At 37.3% G+C, this 20600-nt stretch overlaps 1 protein-coding gene across 7 annotated transcripts; it reads left to right on the plus strand.

Moving 5' to 3' along the window:
• The first annotated feature begins 1755 nt into the window (after positions 1 to 1755).
• Positions 1756 to 19548, plus strand: LOC136444035 (vesicle-associated membrane protein 3-like). Of its 7 annotated transcripts, none has more exons than XM_066441450.1 (9): positions 1756 to 1892; positions 6904 to 6933; positions 8123 to 8152; positions 9431 to 9454; positions 10237 to 10327; positions 12857 to 13015; positions 14255 to 14306; positions 16972 to 16991; positions 17156 to 17417. In XM_066441450.1, coding segments are annotated over exons 1-8 (405 nt in total). In that variant the 5' UTR covers positions 1756 to 1890; the 3' UTR covers positions 16989 to 16991; positions 17156 to 17417. The 7 variants fall into 7 exon arrangements, with proteins under 7 accessions (XP_066297547.1, XP_066297542.1, XP_066297545.1 ...); XM_066441447.1 differs by lacking the exon at positions 14255 to 14306 and adding an exon at positions 14114 to 14165 and having other exon boundaries at positions 1758 to 1892; XM_066441445.1 differs by lacking the exon at positions 16972 to 16991.
• Positions 19549 to 20600: the final 1052 nt, after the last annotated feature.

The following is a 20600-nucleotide window of genomic DNA, read 5'->3' on the forward strand; positions in this document are numbered from 1 at the left end:
CAGTAACCAAGTTTAATTCCTAGTTTCATGGCGGTACATGATTTACGTAAATCGACAACTGCACTCTACATAATGTTACACAGAAACTGTTATCCCATGAGTGGCATGACGATGTTTCAGAATGCCTCCCCTGTAACATTGTGTGTTGTAATTCGGTAGATCGCATGGAAAAATGAAAGAATGCAAAATCTTTTAAAACAGGTTCGTAGTCATTTCTCATTTTCAGCAAAGGGTCAATAAAGTTGATAGTAAGTTAATAACTGAATTATTTCGTCTGTTTTCTTTGTGCTAGTGTTTCTGACTAACAATACACCCCCTCGTCCATGGTGGTGCGGTCCAGCTGGGCATTTCGCATAATTGCACCAGCCGGATAATTGCACCAAAAACGCTGACAAATGGGTGGTGCAGTTAAGCGGATTCTACTGTACTAGAAACCAGATATTTCGGTCTGCAGTTTGGCTTATTTTCGCTAGAGGTCTCTGTTGCATGGTCTTCTGCATGTGAATACTAGTAATGGTGATCAGCGCCAGCGGTATGCACGTCTTCCCTGTCTTGTGCGTTCCTTTGTGTTTGAGACTGAACATGAAATGATCGACAAACAGTTGTGGAGAAGGATATTAGCTACCTTGGGGAATTTATATATGTAAATATGTTTTATTCTTCGATAGAAATTTTCTACCAAATTGTAAATTCTTTAAACCCGGAAGGATATGTTAACGTCAATGTTTAATGGGACATAATACACAACAAGACCTGCAAAAGAGAAATAGATACGGTGGAAGAAATACTATTTGTCAGTCATTATACACAATTAGTAAAAAATTATGAAATATGTGTGATAAATATCTCTTTTTATGAATAAAATTGAATAATGCTAATCTTGAATTAAAATTATGCCAGTGATCTTTTATTTATTTCTGTTTCCTTTATACAGGGTAGGTGCTGTGACTCAGTTCTTAACACACTCCTTTGACGTGCCCTGTGTATCTGATTGTGTAACGTTAGTCAGGAAGAGTGGACCCCTATCAGACTAATTGCGATAAACAAAACTCAAAATAAACAGGATAAAAAAACAGGAAAATAAGATACCCCCCCCCCACACACACACAAATCCCAAGATCACGTGGCGCGTACGGTGTTACGAAAATATTGGTTTGAAATATGTATCCTCATAAAATGCTTAACCCTCAGAATATCAACACGATCAACCGATCATGTACATGATTAATGTAAGTTTGACGTTGTACTTTTGTGCTCCAGTTGTAACCGTTACAGCTAATGTGTGCTATTTGCATTTTTTAAACTAGAAGCGTAAAAATCTCCTTGTCATAAAAGAAACTAGAGTTAAGTATTTCACTACATATACTCAAGGAGGTAAAACCTCCTTGATATACTTCAGGTTTCCTATGTTAGTTTGGTGATTACAGGGTCTTTTTATAAATATGAATCGGAATCAAATTTTTCTTTTTATTTGAGTTGAATGCGTGATAGTTGTGTGCCGATTTGTTGAAAATAGAGAGAACGCTAGCGTCCCCAAAAACACCCCTCCCAATGAAATGGTATGGCTACCCTGCGACGTCACAAAATCAAGATGGCGGCCACCACACATGCCAACGGATCCAACAAAGGTTTTGCTACGCAAACCTGTAACTTTGCGATCACTTTCAAAAATACGCATGTAATGTTGTTACAGAAAATATGCCTGTTGATGGCATCATCAGGTAAAAAAAATTCATAAGACCGTGTGGGGTCTTAACGCAAAGGCTGCTGGGACTCATCCGCTCGAGGTCCCGGATGTGAATGACGTCATTTCTTTCAGCGAGAGATTCCGTGTTTCTGAGGCGATTTTGCTGATTTTTCGCTGAATTTCGTCCACAAACCAGCCACAAAATGTAAGTATCTTCACTCCTGACGACTCCAGAATATTCTCTGTTTTCTAGAACGTTGCTAACTACCGTATTGTACCCATGTTTATCGAGAAAGCCCATTTTTTGCTAGTGAAAAAAAATCGTACGTCGTCTGATAACCCACCCATTTTCCCCTCAGGTTTTCCCTCCTTTCCTTCTTATGACCTTTCCTAGTCAAATATCCTCCCCAAGTTTCTCATTAAACATTTCATTCTTTCAATTTTCTTGTCTAAGAAAATATAAGAACGTTCTGAAGCCTGAGATGTTTAAAAACTCAATCTGTAAATAGAGATACGTGGTATCCCTAGAAGAAAAATCTTCCTCAAAATTCATTTGCAAAAAAATACGTTCTGATTTCCGGAAATTAAAATGTTCGAGATTTTTTGTTATAGAAAGTATACGTCTTTGATATCTTGGTAGGTGTTTTAAGCCATATCTTAAGGAAATATCTGGAGTGCATGTAACGTCATTTACGTATGACGTTCATTAACTACAGCAGACGATGACTTTGGGTTAGTAAACGGACGATCATGTGATGACTTCAGAATATACATAATTTTTATTTGACATTCAAGTATACGGCAGTTAAGGGGGGAGGGGGGTGGAAGAAAAATAAATACGTTTGTAAATAAATCCACATTTAAATGATGTAACGTTAGAATTTTAGATAGATAAAAAATGTTCATAACAAGGGCAGTGCTGATTTTTATCTTTAGAGCTTTTTTTTTTTTTTACATTGAGGCATACTCAAGTTGTAAATGTAATTGATATGTGCATGATATTTTGGTATAGATTGAGTGCTAATCAAACATATTTGTTTCTTGATCCTTTTCCAAAATGGGGGATGTAGTCATACACAAGCTGAAGTTGCACTCTAGTACTGGTTTTGGGGTGTGTGTGTGTGTGTACATATGCAACATTTTCATGTAAATGTATTAAAAAAAAATTAATCATTTTAATGTTTGGTGATACTTTTAAGCAGAACAAAGACCTCAATTACATGTAGATGGCTGACTTGTTAAAGTCTGCGCCACACAAATACATGTAGGTGTCTGTGACGAAGCACAGGTAAATGTTCCGCCAGCCTCTTTTTGTGAGAGGAATGTTTTGGTTTGTAACAGATGGCTCTAGTCTATAAGTGGCCGTGTACTATAAACAATGGAGTTTGTGACCCTAGACTGTTGGTTTCTTCTAATCTTTTAAGTGAGCGTCACTGTGTAACCTACATTTACAGATGACTGCGTAACGTTTAATGATGATGAATACAGAAAGGTATAGATTTAGGGAAAGGGTAAGAGTGAAAGAAACACAAACCTGTCAATATTTTTGGAATGAATGAAATTGAATCATTGCATGAATGGAAGGAAGGAAGGAGAAAGGACAACTTCCACAGTCAATTGTTTCAGTGTGTATCTTCCAAAAATTAATTTGACTTTGAATGCAAGTATTATTGTACTAGTACATTAGTCTAGAGATATTTTTGTTACAAGTATTGGTCCATTGTCAATGTGGAAAAACAGTAGCATCCATTAGAAATAACACTGTTCATGTTTGGTATAATAATGATTAATATTTTCTTCTTGCTTGAGGATATGATTATGAGATTGAGAATGAGAGATATTTACAGCATATTGTAGTAGCCACATTTATGATAAACTACAGCATTCAAAATTTCAAATCAAAGTTTTATTTCAACTTGGAAAATTAAAGTCATACTGTACATATGACATGTACATTAGACCAGATTTCACAAATGTTGAATGTTACAATTGTATAATTTCATCATTACTAAGAAAGTTGAAAATTTTTGTGGTCAGTCTTGACTGAAGAAGAGCAAACCTTGGCTCAAGATTTTATATCTAGCAACTGCTATTGTCTGTTGCGTGGATGAATCTATAGCTTACAATGACGTACTTTAGTGCAAGCACTTAACAGGATTGTGTTTTTCACTGGAGTTAAGGTCTGAGTCTTAGATCATTGAATGAAAGAGTCTAATTTCCTACCCGTGATTGGATTAGATCCGCCAACATAGGTTTTGCATTATGACTATGACTCACAATATCCATTCAAGTGTTTGCTATACTAGTAGCCTGGGTACCATCCTTCATTGTAACCGCTGGCTCCATATCTTTTCCATGCTTTAAGCAAGTCAAAAGATTGAGCCAGCCGTTACTACAGAGGATGGTGCCCAGGCAGGTTCTACATATAGCCCTGTCATAATATATAACATTAGATATCGTGACATGTAACTTTCAAGGATTGAAATAAATCTCAATCATGAGTTATAAATAATTTAGCTTTACCAAAATAGTTTGTAATTTCTAAACTAGCGACAGTTACCACTTTAGAAGACAAAGGTCAAATGTTGAAGGGAAAATTCGGATGATTCTAAGTTTGTCCAATATCACTTATTAACAGGGGGTGACCTGGAAATTGCCACATTATTTTGGCTGTCATCATCTGATGAGAAACATCACATGTTGTATTATATTGCCATCAAAGATTTTTCCATATTTCAAACCAAACCAGATTCTAGTACATGTAGATACGGGAAGGGCTTTTGAAATTCACATGGTATACATGATCAAGTTTTTTGTAAGCACCACAAAAGCTACACCAATGTTATACTTACTGGATAGAAATGTTGTATTTTTTCACACCTCCTCTTTCGTTGTCCGATGGTCGGTCCCAATAGACTAGGAGTGCCATTCAGCTCATTAATATTTCATTGGGTCTGGAATGTAATCAGAGGAGGACATTGGTTTTCCCCACCTTCAGCTGGGGCTGGTTGTGATTGGAAAGGACAAACCAATTTTCCAGGTTGGAGGGGTCAAACAGAAAGAGTTAACCTCCACCAGACCACTCTGAAAACTGGATTGAAAAAATGATAGAAGAAAAAACAAACTGGAAATTGTCCGAAGTAGGGGGAATATTGCCAGAGGAGTTTGTTGGTTTGTTTTGCATAACTGGTAAACTACCTTTAGGACAAACCAATTTTCCAGGAGGGGTCAAACATAAAGAATTAGCCTTTCTGTGGACTGAGAAAATGGTAGAAGAAAAAAACGATTAGTAGTCCAAAATAGTAGTCCAAAATAAAATTGTTATTGTTACCATTTACTACTATAATTATGTTATGAATTGTTAGATCTATGTTATTTTTGTTTTGTTAATTTAGATGGGGGAAGACCTTGTATAAGCCATTATGGCTTTTTTTCTTCCCCCAGCACGCATATTTTCTTCTTGTTCTATTTTGTAATACAAAATGATTTTAACATGTGCGAATAAACCAAACCAAACCAAACCAGAGGGAATATTGCCAGAGGAGTTTGTTTGTTTGTTTGTTTATGTATTACCAGTAAACCACCATTAGGCAAAAGAAACCAGTTTGTACCGTAGGTAAATGTACCTGTCTGTAGGCTTTGATCCACTCACACTGGGAACGACCCTTACTCTTTTCGATATGTGTGGCAACAGCAAAGTGTTACATGATTTAAATGAACACATTGTATTGATAATGATTAATTATGTATCAAGGGAAATACATTTACATCATAAGCATGGTTATATTTACATAAATTTTGATAAAAGTCAAATATTTTGTAGGTACAGGCTTAAACATTATGTTTTCAAAACTTTTTCTACCATTTCATTTCTTTGATTAATCTGTATATGTTTTCTATATAATTAATAATTACAAGTTCTTCTGCTTGTATTGGGTAGTGTAACTTATAATAATATATTACAGGCTTTTCGATGAAAATAAATCTATCAATTAAGTATTGTTTAACTTGCATTTTTAACGTTTTCTGTCACGATTACGACTTTTTTCACCACCAATCCATATCCATTCCCCCTCCTCACTATCCTAACAATCTTACAATTACATAACATATTCCAAGTATTGGGGCTGAATTCCTGCACGAAAATCTTCAATGTGTGTTTTTCTTCTTGTTTGTTCTAACCTTAGAATATTTGTGAGCATGTCTAACTATTATCGATTCACACTTGGAAAATTTTCTAGACGTATAACAACTGCGTATGCCGCCGTTTTTCCTGGGTGTGAACCGGGCCAGCGTATTGTACGACAAGCATTTTTATAGCCCTTATGACCTTGTCGTACGTTACTTCCAAGGTGAACTTATCACAAAGTCGTATGGGCCATAAAAATGCCTGTCTTCGGACGACTCACACCCAGGATAAAAGGCCGTATGCAAAAGACCAGAAAATTTTCCGAGTGTGAATGGGGTCTATGTGTGACTCTTTCAACTTACTTGTGCTGTTGTACTCATGTTTTGAAGTGTTATCTCTTCCTGTGCTTTTAAGGGTGTGTGTAAGAGTTGGGCTTTGGAAATGTTATTTGTTAAAGGCAACCACCTCAAGCATTGGTTGATTTGATTCTTAAAGTTACTGAAGTCCCCTGTAAATTCAAACCGAATTGACCAATCACAGAACATCTCTTGTTTAAATCACAGTTCAGCAAGAAAAATCATTTTGTGTAGTGAATCCAGTATTTCAGTTGGTCAACATAGTCACTTTCTATTGCTAAATCCAAGGAAACGACCCTCTGACATGTGGTTATGATTTCAGGAAATATATTAAGTTGTTTTCTTCTTCTTTTTACGTTTACCAAATATGATTAACCCCCAATTTCTGTAGATCGAAAACCCCACTCATGCCAGGATTCGCAAATCGTTCTTCACCCATGCTTGGGACTGACCTTGATTCGATCCACCAAATCCAGCTCTAGATGGATTCGGATTATCCCCAACCATGGATTCAGACCATTCAAACCATGATTTGCCAATCGGTATAAACCCGCCTTGGTGAATTCCGATTCAAGAATCCTTAGGTTATGAACGGGGTCAAAAGGCTTGTATATTACACAAGATGCCAACCATGTTAGGCTGGAATGATCTACACACACCCTGTATACATGTATGTCTGTGTCTGTGTTTACTATATACAATGTATATTTGTGTGATTGTGTCTTGTAAAGGTCTGAGACTGATGCTCAGAATGGTGAAGTGTAAGTATCTAATCCTAACAGCTTTGCAGCCCTCCATGTTAAACCAGTTATACAACACCACGCACTTCTAGGAAACCATTGAAATAAGGCTATTAGCTAGCAGGGCGTCAGGGCGTCTTCTGGTTGCCCTACACTAGTACTAAGTAAACAAGGACATTAGACGCCCTCCTTTAGTTGGGGATGACCAGAGGACGCCCCGATTCACTGTTAATTACACGCATGCACTGTTGTTTTTTCCTCATACCAGACACTGGGAAAGTTTTTGGAACCCCTGTCTATGAATCCCAGCTAAAACTAAAAAGCCTGATTGAAATGTTTTATGTTTGATAATGTAGTTACAGTATTGTGTTGGAATGTCAACTTCAAGAGATCCTTTGGTCCTTGCATGAACATCAGATGTAATATGAAATTATTATTAAAACACCTTCTGTCTAATCTTCTTCTCCACTTGATCAATCATTCTATCACAGAAGATAGCAATTATACTTACACAATATGCATATGCACAGTGTATACACTTAGTATTTCAACACAATCATGGTGTGGTTTATCCAGAATTTTCCAGAATTGAACACCATCTCTAGATCTAACTCCAATTTAGAATCAGTTTAGGAAGTGTAACTATGAAAGCCATCTGCATATAGATATTGGATAGTTTGGGTGATCATCCGAGCAGCTATCTTGTCAAGATAACAATATGCAGTGTTTCGTTACTTGTTGCACTTGTACTTTTGCATTAACTTGGGCTGAATGCTGTTGAAAATATCATTGTATCTTGTATCTTAACATGTAGGAATTCAAACCTCCACAATGTTTATGTATGCTGCTATGTAGGAACAATTGTTTAAATGGGACAAATAATTTTTGTATTACACTTAATTTACAGTATAAGATCATATCAAGCCCTCCCACAAAATCATGTTATTCTAGCTACATTATACCATCTGCTACTCAACTTGCAGTTGAGAAATCAGATCTGTTACAACTACATGTACCATGTTTTAGAGCTCTTAAACTTAAAATGATGCTCTTTTCTGATGAAAGAGAAAATATGGCTAATGCAGGAATGGACAATGTCAAATCTTTTAAATTGCAATATAAACAAGTTCAGTTCCATCAATGCACAGGCTCATGGTCCTGTAAAGTAGAAGAAGTGTTTTCCTACAATGTCTGTCTTCTCTTATTAAAGGTCTGAGAATGAAGCTAATGGTGGTGATGGGTAAGTGTCTGTGCATGTCTTCTCAGCACCATCAACCGTTCCCCCACCACCATCTATGGGCATGACTCCATCCCTCTAATAACATCATCCTTTGGTGTACACTTGTCCTCTTCCTCTCAACTTCTAGATCTCTATCGGACTGAAAGAAAATTTGTTCGCATTTGTCATTTTGTGTGAAAGCTCAGAAGAGTTCTGTACGTTAGTTTTGCTGAAGAGTCACATTAATTCCATCGTTTGGATGGCAAATTCACAAAATTGTTTTTCCACTTTTTGGATGCCTTCCTTCAAAATGGAAGAAAATATAACCTTTTTTAGTCTTCACGCATGTATTGGGCAGGAAATTTAGAGTTATGCATATAAATTTGGGATAATATGATTGTGACTTAAATGTAGTTGAGAGAGGAAGTGCTGATCAGTGTTGCGCCTGATAACCCTATCATTTGTGTGGTGCATGCTTACAATCTATAACCATCAACTGTCATTGTAAGTGTTAAATGCACCATGGCCTGCTGTCATCATATGCACCTTTGATAAAACTCTACATGTTCTTGACGTAATGTTTGTGTCAGTGTCTTCAAATTGATAAAATTGATGCACCCAGTGTTAGATTTCTTAATGCATTTGCTTGGCCCCATTGTAAGGTGTTGTTTAAGTATCCCCATAATCATTCTTATTTTTAAATCTCTTGTTATCTTGTGCAAGCTTTACAATGTATTTGCATGTACATTTTTCACATGCAAGTCGTATATATTCATAATCACATCCTTTGATAATCTAAGAATCTGCACTTTAGCATCTTATATGGTCATACATGTGTATGATGATGATAGGTAACAGAGAAGATCTGATATAAGATATAAGGACGTTCCATTTTTTTCCATGTTCCCATTGCCAAATTCTGGAGAGCTATGTACATTTTCATATCGCTTCTTTTGGTTGCGTATACAAGTAACATGGTCTTACTTAAAGGCAAATGCTTACTTTGAATAATCTGATTGAATGAAAGGTCTATATACAGTTGTATGTGTATGCCAGTGATAGATGAGTGTCATTATTGTTTAAAACAGACTCAGGGGTCTAAGAAACCTCAGACTGTTTACAGATAGTTTTTACAGATAATAATTGCCCTTTAGTATGATTAAAGATTCTTTATCTAGTGAGAATGACATTTAATATGTATGTTTGTTGATTACACACCTGTATTTGCATATTTTTGTATGTTGACATGCATAAATAGCTGCTTAAATCTCTCCCTTTGTTTGTAATGCTCTCATGGAGGTCTGCACCTGAAGGAGGGGAAGGGTGAGTTTGTCAAGTGTGTTGTGTATGAGTACAAGGACAGAAATCTCCCTTATTGCTGTTGGTGGCCTGCAGTTCTGAAAAATTTCACAAGGTGGAGCATCTGCATTGTCTGGCATAACAGAACTTTTATGATTCCAAAGTGTACAAATATTCATAATTTATGGTTGATGTTTAGCACCAGGAACAGATATTGTCTGTGGATGGTTTTCAGCACCAAGAACAGATATGTATGGATGGTGTTAAGCACCAAGGACAGGTATTTGTGTATATGAATGGATGTTGTTCAGCACCAAGGACGGGCATGTGTGCCCATGTGTGAATGTTGTTCAGCTCCAAAGACAGGCATGTGTGTATATGCGAAGATGGTGTTCAGCACCAAGGACAGTCAGGTATGTGTTGGATAGTGTTAAAACCAAGGACATACATGTTTGTGTATATGTGCCTATTGTATTGATGGTTGGTGTTCAATACCAAGGATGTACAGTTCATGTGTGGATGGTGTTCAGCACCAAGGACAGATGTGTTTATGCATGGGTTGTGTTCATCACCAAGGACAGGTATGTGTGCAAGTGCTTGATGGTCCAAATTGTCATCTTTGAGACAGGATTTACCTTTAAGAAGAATGGCATTCACTTGTACAAAAGTTTTCCAGGTACAGGTAAGGGTACCATTGACATTCAGGTCTGGAACTGTATATAAACAATTTTGCAGGTACAGTGTATCAGTACAGATCCCTGTCTGTACCCACGTGTTAACCCAGGTGTCTATTATCCTTTTTCCAGGTCACAAGGATCTGGGATCACCGGGCTCCCTCCCCCGTCGTCAGCCGCCCACAACAAGAGGCTACAGCAGACACAGGCACAGGTGGACGAGGTACGGTGTAGCCACGGTAACATGTATATGTAGCATGAATTGTCGCAGATTTGTATGTTTGTTCCGCCTAACAAGTAAAATGCTTTTTGTACAGTAGGAACAAGCTGCTAAAGAACTGACTAACAGACCATAGGTACTCTCATCTCCCAAATAAACATACCCCCCGGAATAAACATACCCCCCGGACAAATCTTCAAAATCTAATAAACGTACCCCCCGGAATAAACATACCCCCTGGAAAATGACCAAATTGACACATAAACTGTGTCCATGCTACTAATCTGTCCTTGGGAAAGGAGATGATAAGCAGGTAGGTTCTTTTTATTCGTTTATGCCTGATTTACTTATTGAGATTTACCACATTTGTGGAAAGATTGACATAACAGGTGACTATCACGTCAATCCTGACTAGACTGTAAGGTTGATACACTCACACTGGGAAGGACCCCTGGCCTACTCTTTGTAACACTTAAATGTATAGAATGCAAAATTTTTTGAAAAATTGGGCATAGGTTCCCCGCTATGACCCCTAACCGGGGGCCAACGGTGCTTTCAATTTTCAACAAGTGAAAGTGTACATGATACATGCATTTCCTACTTGGAAATTGAAGCAAGTGATCAAGGAAAATTGTATTAAGTGACATCATCAAACACAAGTAGTCACCAAACTTTTCAATTCACTTCACACCTTTTTTCAGATATGCATCAACATCTAGAACTTGAACAGAAAATTACAATATCCTGAATATATGCTCAGTGAAAGTATTACTTATTTGTAAAAGCCATACAGAAAAGGAGGAACTTGCCATTATTGTGTCATGCATTGCATATAGAACAAAATCACATTATTACATAATGTTAAGGATATCATATATTGTCCTTGGTTCAGTGTTGTTGCAATCCAAATAATTTCAAATCCAAAAATCACCCTTGTATGTAGAAAAAAACTTTCATTTTGAGAGACTAAACTGTCAACAAATTTGTTAATTAGATGCCTATCAGGCCAGGCCCTGTACAATGTTGCAACATGGACGGAGGTTTGGTGGCAACAAACCACAGGGTTCTCATGTTACACATCAAAGGGCCTGTGAAAGGGTGAGCCAGACAGTAGCCATGGTAGCGGCACCAACACAGTAAGGGGCGGGGCTTACACACAAAATTCTTGGAAAGCCTGGCACTCTCTCTGTAGAGGAGTGATCTTTTTAAAAGCATTTTTATGTGATAATAACGGTGACTAGATTGCAATCTAATTTTGTGTATAGACTTTACTATAGAAAATAATTTTTGTTAAATTGTCATGCACATTTTTGACTGAGACAAGGGAGTTTTGTTTATAGATCAAAAAAAATTGTTTCCCCTTCTTCGAGGTGAGCTCTTCCTTGCATGAGAAACATTCCCACGGACTATCACTACCGTGCGTCTTTACTGTGGCGATTTACGAAGGACTAAATGTAACGTTACATGTTTGTGGTAGGATTGAAATGTTCTAATATATTTTTGAAGTGATTATACAGTTTCTAATGCTAAGACACAATTTTACAAGGTGTTGTTTGTAGCTTTTCAAAGTTTTTGGGAATGGCTATTTTAACCTCCTTGATTGAGTAATGTTAACGTTACATGTGTATATGAACGTTACTTGAAACATTGTGTGCCGCTGGCATGTACATGTAATTTGTTTTCTGATCAGCGTGCTTTGGTTTACGACCTAAACAGAGACTGTCAAAGTTATTTATATGAAAAATACATTTGAAAACTTCAGTGTACCGTCTTATTTTCTCCTATTAAACAACGTTAATTTGTAGCGAGATAGACCGATATGTTAGTACCGCCAGGGTTTCACAAATGCTGGGTCATTGTAGCGGCGGGGAAGTCCACGCCGCTTGGTCAAAAAATAGCGATTTAGGAGCAAAAATATCGGGGAAATACGGGGAAAAAAAACTTTCGACATAAGGGGGATCTCTGGTCAGCAAAGCCCCGATGGATTTTCAAAAAAACAATAAACGTACCGTCCAAAATAAGAACGTACTGGGTGGATTTTGAGGCTGAAAAAAATAAACGTACCGGTACGTTTATTTGGGAGATGAGAGTAATGTCTGAGATTAGGTATGCTAAGGTTTCCAATGCTAGACATACTGATTTTTGTGGAATTGGTAATAGATGTTACAGGTAGGTTCTACTTTTTAGCTAGTGTATAACCATATTACCTACTATACACTGTCACTGTATCATAGTAATGGTATTGAGAAGAAAGTTTGCACTGGTGAAACAAGACTTTATCTTTTATTCTAAACCTAACAGAAACTTTGTCCTTGGGATGGGTAAGGAATGGTTGTTAGTGGTACAATGTTAGCTGATTTTTCCCAAAATGTGTGAAGGATTATCTTTCAATATATTCATGTAGAGTCTATCAGTTTTTGTCCATCACACCATGCTGCTAGTATTTATGCTTGTAGAATAGAGAATAAAAATAAGACAATGGATAGAACTTTGGTAGTCTGTGCAAGAACTGACCAATGAGGTTTGTTGTAGGTGGTGGATATAATGCGCGTGAACGTGGACAAGGTGTTGGAGCGAGATCAGAAGTTGTCGGAACTGGACGACCGTGCCGACGCGCTGCAACAGGGAGCCTCCCAGTTTGAGACGAGCGCCAAGAAACTCAAGAGCAAGTACTGGTGGAAAAATCTCAAGGTACGGCTATCGTAAGGACATGGTGCTGATGTTTAGACATGTTTACTAGCCTTCTCCCTGCTGCCTAACTCTGTAACCAATAGGGAATTGGGTGCCAAACGGCTATTTCATAGTGCTACAGGTTAGTTAAATATGGATAAGAGAACTAGTCAAAGTTAGAGTAACTGTGTCAAGTTTTCAAGTTATTCTGCAAGCAGCTTCTTCATTTTTTACTCTTGTTCAGGGCTCTAGCCAGCTTAGAATTTTTTCTGCAATCCCAAATCTAACTGACAGAAAGATTCTACAAATAGTCTTTTTCCGATCATCTTGTACAAATTTTTGTCGTTAAATTTGCAAATTTCTGTCTTTATCCACCCGTTTTTGTCCATCAAGGTTGACGGTATAGTCTGAACATTTTTTTTTTTTTGGATTGCCAGTTGATTGCCAGTAACAATTATCAACACTCACCAATCTCTGTCAACATTGGTTTGAAAATTTGACACAGATGAAGACCTAGACATAAAGTATAGTTGATATAATCAGGACAACCACATTTCCATGTCACAATTCCATTCATGTACATTGTATCAAACCCTTTGATGTTATGCAGAAAACAGGGCTTGAGATACAATAAGCATAAAACCTCATTTATGCTATAAAATTTGCAATACCAAAGAATCTAGCATTCTTTTTGTATACATTTGTTGTCATTATGATAAATCACACAGATGTTTCAGGGAGGCTTTTTGAGAGGCCTACATATATATAAATCTAAATGTACTTTTCTCTAGCCCTGTTGATTTTGCAGTTTTCATTTCCAAATCTTCACATCATTTCATATTTCTCATCACATTTTATATTATGTATATGTTGTAACTTCCTTATGTGTTGACTATTTGCATTACAATATACAGTTGTATTCATTTTAAAAGATTTTATCTTGTTTTAAATATTTGGCAAAATGTTTTAAGCCTTCAGTTGAATTTGCTTTTAACTATTTTAATTGAGTTCAGATTATTCATGTAAAGTACTTATGCTTTGTTTGCTTTTGTTAATGTTTATTGTTTACAAGCTGCCTTGTTTGTTTCACACATACATTGTTTCTTTTTTATCTTGTAGATGTGGCTGATCCTGATCGCTGTTATTGTTATTATAATTGTCATTATTGTGGGTGAGTATTCTACAGCTACATTTTGCATACACTAACTTGACCTCTCCTTACTAACTGCCTTGCCTTCTGACATCTTTCCCTGTCTCCAGATGATGATCATTTTGGGGGCTGTGGTTCTGATTATTATCGTAATTATTGTCCGTGAGTATTCTCCGCTGCTTTCTCAACTGTCCACTGTGCACTAAAGCTCGAAGGTCATCCTGTGAAACTGACTCTGAAGGAAAAGATTTCTTAAGTTTTAGAAAGGAAAACTTCATTCATTGAAGTTTTGAAATCCGTTCAAGTAGGCACTTATTCGTTTGACTTGAAGAAAATTCACTTGCTGTAAGGAAAATCAAGTACATTGTAGTTATGATGACATGGTGAGCTTTAAGGTAACACCCCTCAATTTGTTTTGGGTCTGAATTCGAGATGGCACACCCTCAAGTCTAGCGACCGTCTCTTCCAGGAAATACGTCTGAGCCAAAACAACTGTGTATGGGAATGAAGGATATCCCTCTAGCTACGGTATAAGAAAAACGATTTTCAGTTCCTTCAATCTCTCAAATTTTAGTATTTAGATTTTTAAAAAGTATTTTCGGGTAAAAACAAAAATGTGCCAAATTGGGCATTTTCATCTAGAATTGAAACCGTCACTCATGATTTTGAAGCAAAAGTGACTAATTCTAGTCATACAAAATACAAATCATGATCACAGAGGTTACCTGAACCAATGACTCTAGATCTAAGTTCCAGACATGTATTTTGTGACAGGAATGCTTTTTAGGACAATGAAAATGCCAGATTCGTTATACATATGGAATGTCTGCAATGTATAGCACAAGAAAAATTACATGAAATGAAAATTTTTCGTGTAAGAGTCAGTTTCAGTGACCTTCTTTGCTGTTACTCATCTTGTTGCATGAAAAAAAAATAACAATGTACCTCTAAAGTGAGCAGTATTTTTATGTCTAAATTCTGCGCTTTTCGTTTACAAATTGTGAACTATGTGAGAATAATGCATGTATCCCTAAATAGTTGAGGCTGTATACGTATTTGGCCTGTGCAAAACATACTCAGTGGTACCTGCTCACTTTAGCTTGTTACAATGTATGCATGGGATGGATGCATGTATTCCCTAACTCGTCGATAACGTTTTTGTTTGTAAACTTGTCTGTATGGCTGTCTTGTAGAATTTTTGCTAACTAACACAAAAACATTGCTTTCTTACCTAGCATTTGGTCATGTAAGCACTCCTAGAATGCATGCTTGCACTAGTAGGGATATTCACAGTTGTAGGTACTCAAAATGCTCTTTGAATGATGATAACTGTGTATGCATGTATACAGTCTTGTCCTGGGCTCAAGTCATTGCCAATTTGGCTAAAATGTTTTCGTTCAAATTTACTTGAGTGTGTGTTATACGGTGTCCCTTGAATATTTTGGTCAGTACAATCAAAAGATCAAAAACATTAAGAAATCAAATTTATTTACAGAAACGTACTTGAGCCCCAGCACAGACATTGTATTTCTGCAAGCTGCTGTAACAGCATGCCCTAATGCTATATCTTGGAACTGTAAAATCCTTTGAGGCAATGCATTGCTTCTGTGCACTGTCACAATGCCTGCTCTGTATCTTAACATGCAACAATTTCACAGAGTGCATGGGTCTGCCTGCAGAAGTACGAGTAGCAAAACCAATGCCTATGCATGGTGAGGTAGCGTGCCCCCTTAACCACACAAATAAATGCACCTTATCCGCATGGACTCAAAGCTAGTCGAAACCCACCTGCATCCCTAGAACAAATTGTCATTATCCCGCGATACTCCAGACTGGTTCCTAACCAACATGAAACCCCAGTAATCTGTTCCTTTTAAATGTTGTGCTCCTTGTACTTTATTGTGTCATGTTGTTGTCACAACTTACAGACAACTACCAACTAACTAGCAGATGCTGTCACAACGTCTTTTGTCAAACTTTGTCCGTTCTATTCATTTTCCACATTGCATGCTCATTCATACTATAGTATACAGTCATGTATTTCCAAGTAGATTAAATGTTTCAAGTCTGAAAAGAAGTTATTGGTTTGTATAACGCTTTGTTTCTTTTAAATGTTATCAACATCATGAAGCCATTCTAGTATAATTCATAGGTAAATTTGCTTAGACTGGCAATACACCAAAGTAAGAAAGTGCACTTCATATTTGCTTATATGTTTAAAAAAAAGGACAGTAACCAAATTTTTGTACTACAACGACATCTATTTTCACCAGTGAATTCACCTATAAAATTATGTAACTGTGGACTGCCAAATTTCAGAATGACGTATCATTCTTTTCTTTGGTAGTACATGTAGCATGTATTCGATGTTACCATCATTTGATGCCAAGTCTGACGTTTCTGTCCTGACTTTGTGCGGTGACGGTGTCTTGTTGGTGTGTACTTTTGCAAAATCTTTCGTCATTGGTCCAATCTGGGATTTCGTGTGGAGAGGAACACAGTCGAGTATCCTCCCAGCAGAAATTTCATGTAACAATGATGTTCTCTCCCATTTCCCCCTGCCCCAAACAACCAACCACACAACAGTTTACTTTTACAAGTAGGCATGAGGCATATAAGTCCGTTCTGCAGGCTCCCTTTTCGCACAGTATGTGTCTATGGGTTGTTCTCTCCTACTTTATATCAATCTTTACCTTTGTGTATAAGGTTTTTATCTTTGCAAAGTTTACATTCCAACTAATAATGAGGCATGATTTGACTCCCTTCCTCCCCTCCCCCTCTACCTTCTCCTCTCCTTTGCTGTGACCGTTGCTTCATCGTACCGTAGTGTGGGCAACTCAGTGATGGGTAGGCACTCCACAACCATTCCTCACTGTATTGTTCCACACATCGAGATTTACGTCTTTCTGTTCGTTCATCGTTATGGTTACATTTTCATTTCAATTGCACATGCTTTATTTTTCAACCCCGCACCCCTACCCCCTCCCTTCCCCTCCCCTTCATGTTCACAGTGTGGGCCGTGACGTCGAACCAGTAAGGGGGTGACAGCGAGAGACGGAAGAGCGAAACAGCATTGTAGGATAGTACAAATTATAAAGCATTCCTGTACAGGGCTGGAAATTAACTTCACACACACTACCCCCCGATGTGTACAAGTTTCTGCAAGTTTGTGAAATAGCCCTCTATTTAGTGTATTTGAAGTTATGGTACAGTACATATCATTGTCCAGTGGAGGTGAAAAATGTAATCCATGTACCCCAGATAAATTTCACTCTTGGTCCGTCTTGGATGTTGGAATCTAACTTTGTGCACTTACTAAAAGGAGGAAAAAACCCAAGGGCATTTAAAGTGTTGTTCACAAACGTAGTATAATCCAGTTTTGCGCTGTCTGAATTATGGAATTTCTGTTCTCCCCTTTCTCTGCAACAGAGATTATATACAAAATATGGGCAGAACAGTCCTTAATTTCCATCCCTGTTGAAAGCTGTATGAGAATATTTAAATGTTGTATAGGTTATTTTCATGTTCTAGCACCTAGGTTTGGATGTGCATGACAACGTTCACAACAGACAGAGATAGGTTTCACTTCAGGAACTGTCACAGGTGCATGAGCAATAGTTGGTATGTCAGTCCAGTGTGTGTGTGTGTGTGTGTGTGCGTGTGCAGTAGACTTTGGGGGGAAGATATAGCTATATGTTCTGTAAAGACAGACAATTTTGCCATCTGAGGATAATTATACAAAAATAGACAGAAATGTATCACTGTGTAAAATAGGAATGTATTAGATAGAATGGAAAGTAGACGACATATGTCAGTGACGATATTTGGCCTCTCATGACAAGAATTATTCTTGGGATATGACTTTCTTCCAAAGCACAAGAAAGGAGTACACTGTTCTGAACAAGCTTTTAAAAGGATAATCTGTAAAGTTGCTTTGTAAAACTTATCGGGCGCTTATTCCCCATGAAACCTCTTTTCTTTCACCCCATATGGTCAAGTTAATTTGGCTAGATGAACAACATTTTAAAGATGTTTAAAAGTTTTGTAGCATGGCTTACTTATACCTATTTGTATCTCTTTTAAAAGCTTGTTCAAACCGTGGCCTTTCTTGGATCATGTTTTGTATAGTTGTGTAGATCCGTGTACGTAGCCTGGGGGTGAATAAAGACGTATGAGTGAACTTTGTGTCTTGGAAGTGTACAAAATAAGGCAAGAAAAGTCACCAAAATGTGACTAGATAGTTTCCTCGATTTCTATTTAAGCTTACGTTTCTGTTGTTAACTATGCAGAGAGTTGTCTTGATGTCATGCATATAATTATTAACTATAAACCGAGAAATATGGGAGAGAAAAAAATTACAGGTACTTTTAATGTTAGACAATCTGCAGTACAGTACAAGATGTTATTAGCTTGTGTTTTTATTTCTGGGCCTTTTGCAGCTGCATGGTAACATGGACATTTTTACAAGTAGGTCCCGGTTGTTAACAATAACCACAGGCAAGCCGTTACCCAAATTGTTATTTGGCTATTTCTGACTTTCAAGAAGTGGTGAAAAATGTTTCTTCTTTGCTCATACTCAGGCTCTGTCACAGTATATTTGCAGCAAAGGTTTTGAAATTGTTTTCATGCTTTCCTCAACCCCTTTCGGAACTTGTGAGCCAAAAAAATAACTGACCACAATTTGTCACAGTGATGCTTTTAAAACATTTCATAGAGCCCCAAAAGATAGAAAAAATAATGTCCTAGGATAAGGAGAGGTAACTAAGTATAACTCCACCAAAAAAATTCAAAGTCTGCATTTTCTAATGCACTGTGCATAAGAGAGGCTGTGGACTTGTACCACCACTTGATAGAATAAAAAGGCAAATTCACTGGGTGTTATCAGGAATGAAACAAAAAGAGCAGTCAGCCCATGCTAGTGTTGTTTTAGCATCTCCCTATAGAACCCAAAGTAGCACGGTCAGGTGTACTATTTCTGTCCTACAGCATGATAGTAGGACGGTTCTAGCATGTGACTTGACGGCTCTTTTTATCAGGATAATAATGCGTAACAATGGGCAAATCTTCTCATTGAAAGATATGGTGATGTGGGGAATTTTCCGTAAACTTCATCTTTATTATAAGTAAGTACCGGTTGCATCTAACTAACTACTCTTGCCTGTGTTTATTGTTGCTGCATTGTGCTGTGTATATATATTAGCTGTTCCTTGCTGATTCTAGGTGCTAGCTGCTGTCTTATGCACACTACTAGTCATTCAGTGCTGTTAACCACCAGTCCAGCCACAGTGCAAGTGTAAGTCGTACAGAATGTTATCAGGCCGCTAGTGTTCACAACTTGTTGGCAAACATCTATGGTTAGACTCCCCTGAAAGAGAAATTACACAGACCCACATGTTACACATAATGTATCGGCTCTGCTGTCTTTTTTTCTTGCTGTTCTACCTAGCTTTGAGACAGGTCTGCAGGCTTCTTTCTTTAATGTATAGGCCACACCAAATTAATTAATTGCTTCTCAGATTTTTTTCAGAAAAAAATTGGAGCGACAGGGCGAAAAAAATAAAATTTTTGGCAGATAGATCTGGGGTGAAAATAGATTTAAGGGTTTACATAACATAAAGAATAAGAGGATTATTAAGTTTAAGCTTTGTATGGCTCATTTTATGCAAATGCACCCATTTCTTTGACGTCATTTCAGTAACAAAATTACATTTTGCCATGTAATATATCATATAGATTGATTTTGAGAAATAGTTTTAATAAATGAAAAATTATAACGTATGATCAATGTGACCGTACTTTTTAAGTATGCGCAGGCCTTTATAATCTAATTTGGTGGCTATCGAGTTTTACAACTGAACAGATAGTAAAATTGGGAGTTAAAATTTGTAAATGAGAATAGTGACCCAATTTGTTTTTGTTTTTTCAAAATGAGAAAAACAGGACAGGCTATTCCGAGAAGCAACAAATTGAATTGGCGAGGCCTAACCAATTTAAACACTCAGGCTAAGGATGCCCTCTCGAGTAGAATATAAGGATGGGGGCCCGTGTTTAAGGAGGGCCACACCTCAAGCCCTGAACGAACCTATCACACTTATCGAAAAGAGAAGGGGTCCATTCTTGATCAAACCTTAAACCTAAAACCAGTTCGGTCTTGTGCAGATTGTGCTTTACAAAACTAGTGTGGTACGCCTAACAGCGGTTTAAGGGTTACAGAAAAGAAACCCTCATATATTGATTGCTCCCTGCTGCCTAACTCTGTAACCAATAGGGAATTGGGTGCCTGAAGGATACTTCAGTGAGCTAAAGGTTAAAATTGAGCATAGAAACAAAAGATTCTGTTCATGAAAGGGTTTGTCCAGGACGGGTGGAGGATGTAATGTCTGTAACACAAATAGGCATTTTCTTATGTGCTGTCTTATTTACAATGCAGGGATTATCATATGTCAAGATATAAAT

The sequence above is a fragment of the Branchiostoma lanceolatum genome, chromosome 10, assembly GCF_035083965.1.
Source record: "Branchiostoma lanceolatum isolate klBraLanc5 chromosome 10, klBraLanc5.hap2, whole genome shotgun sequence".
NCBI classification, from domain to species: Eukaryota; Metazoa; Chordata; class Leptocardii; order Amphioxiformes; family Branchiostomatidae; genus Branchiostoma; species Branchiostoma lanceolatum.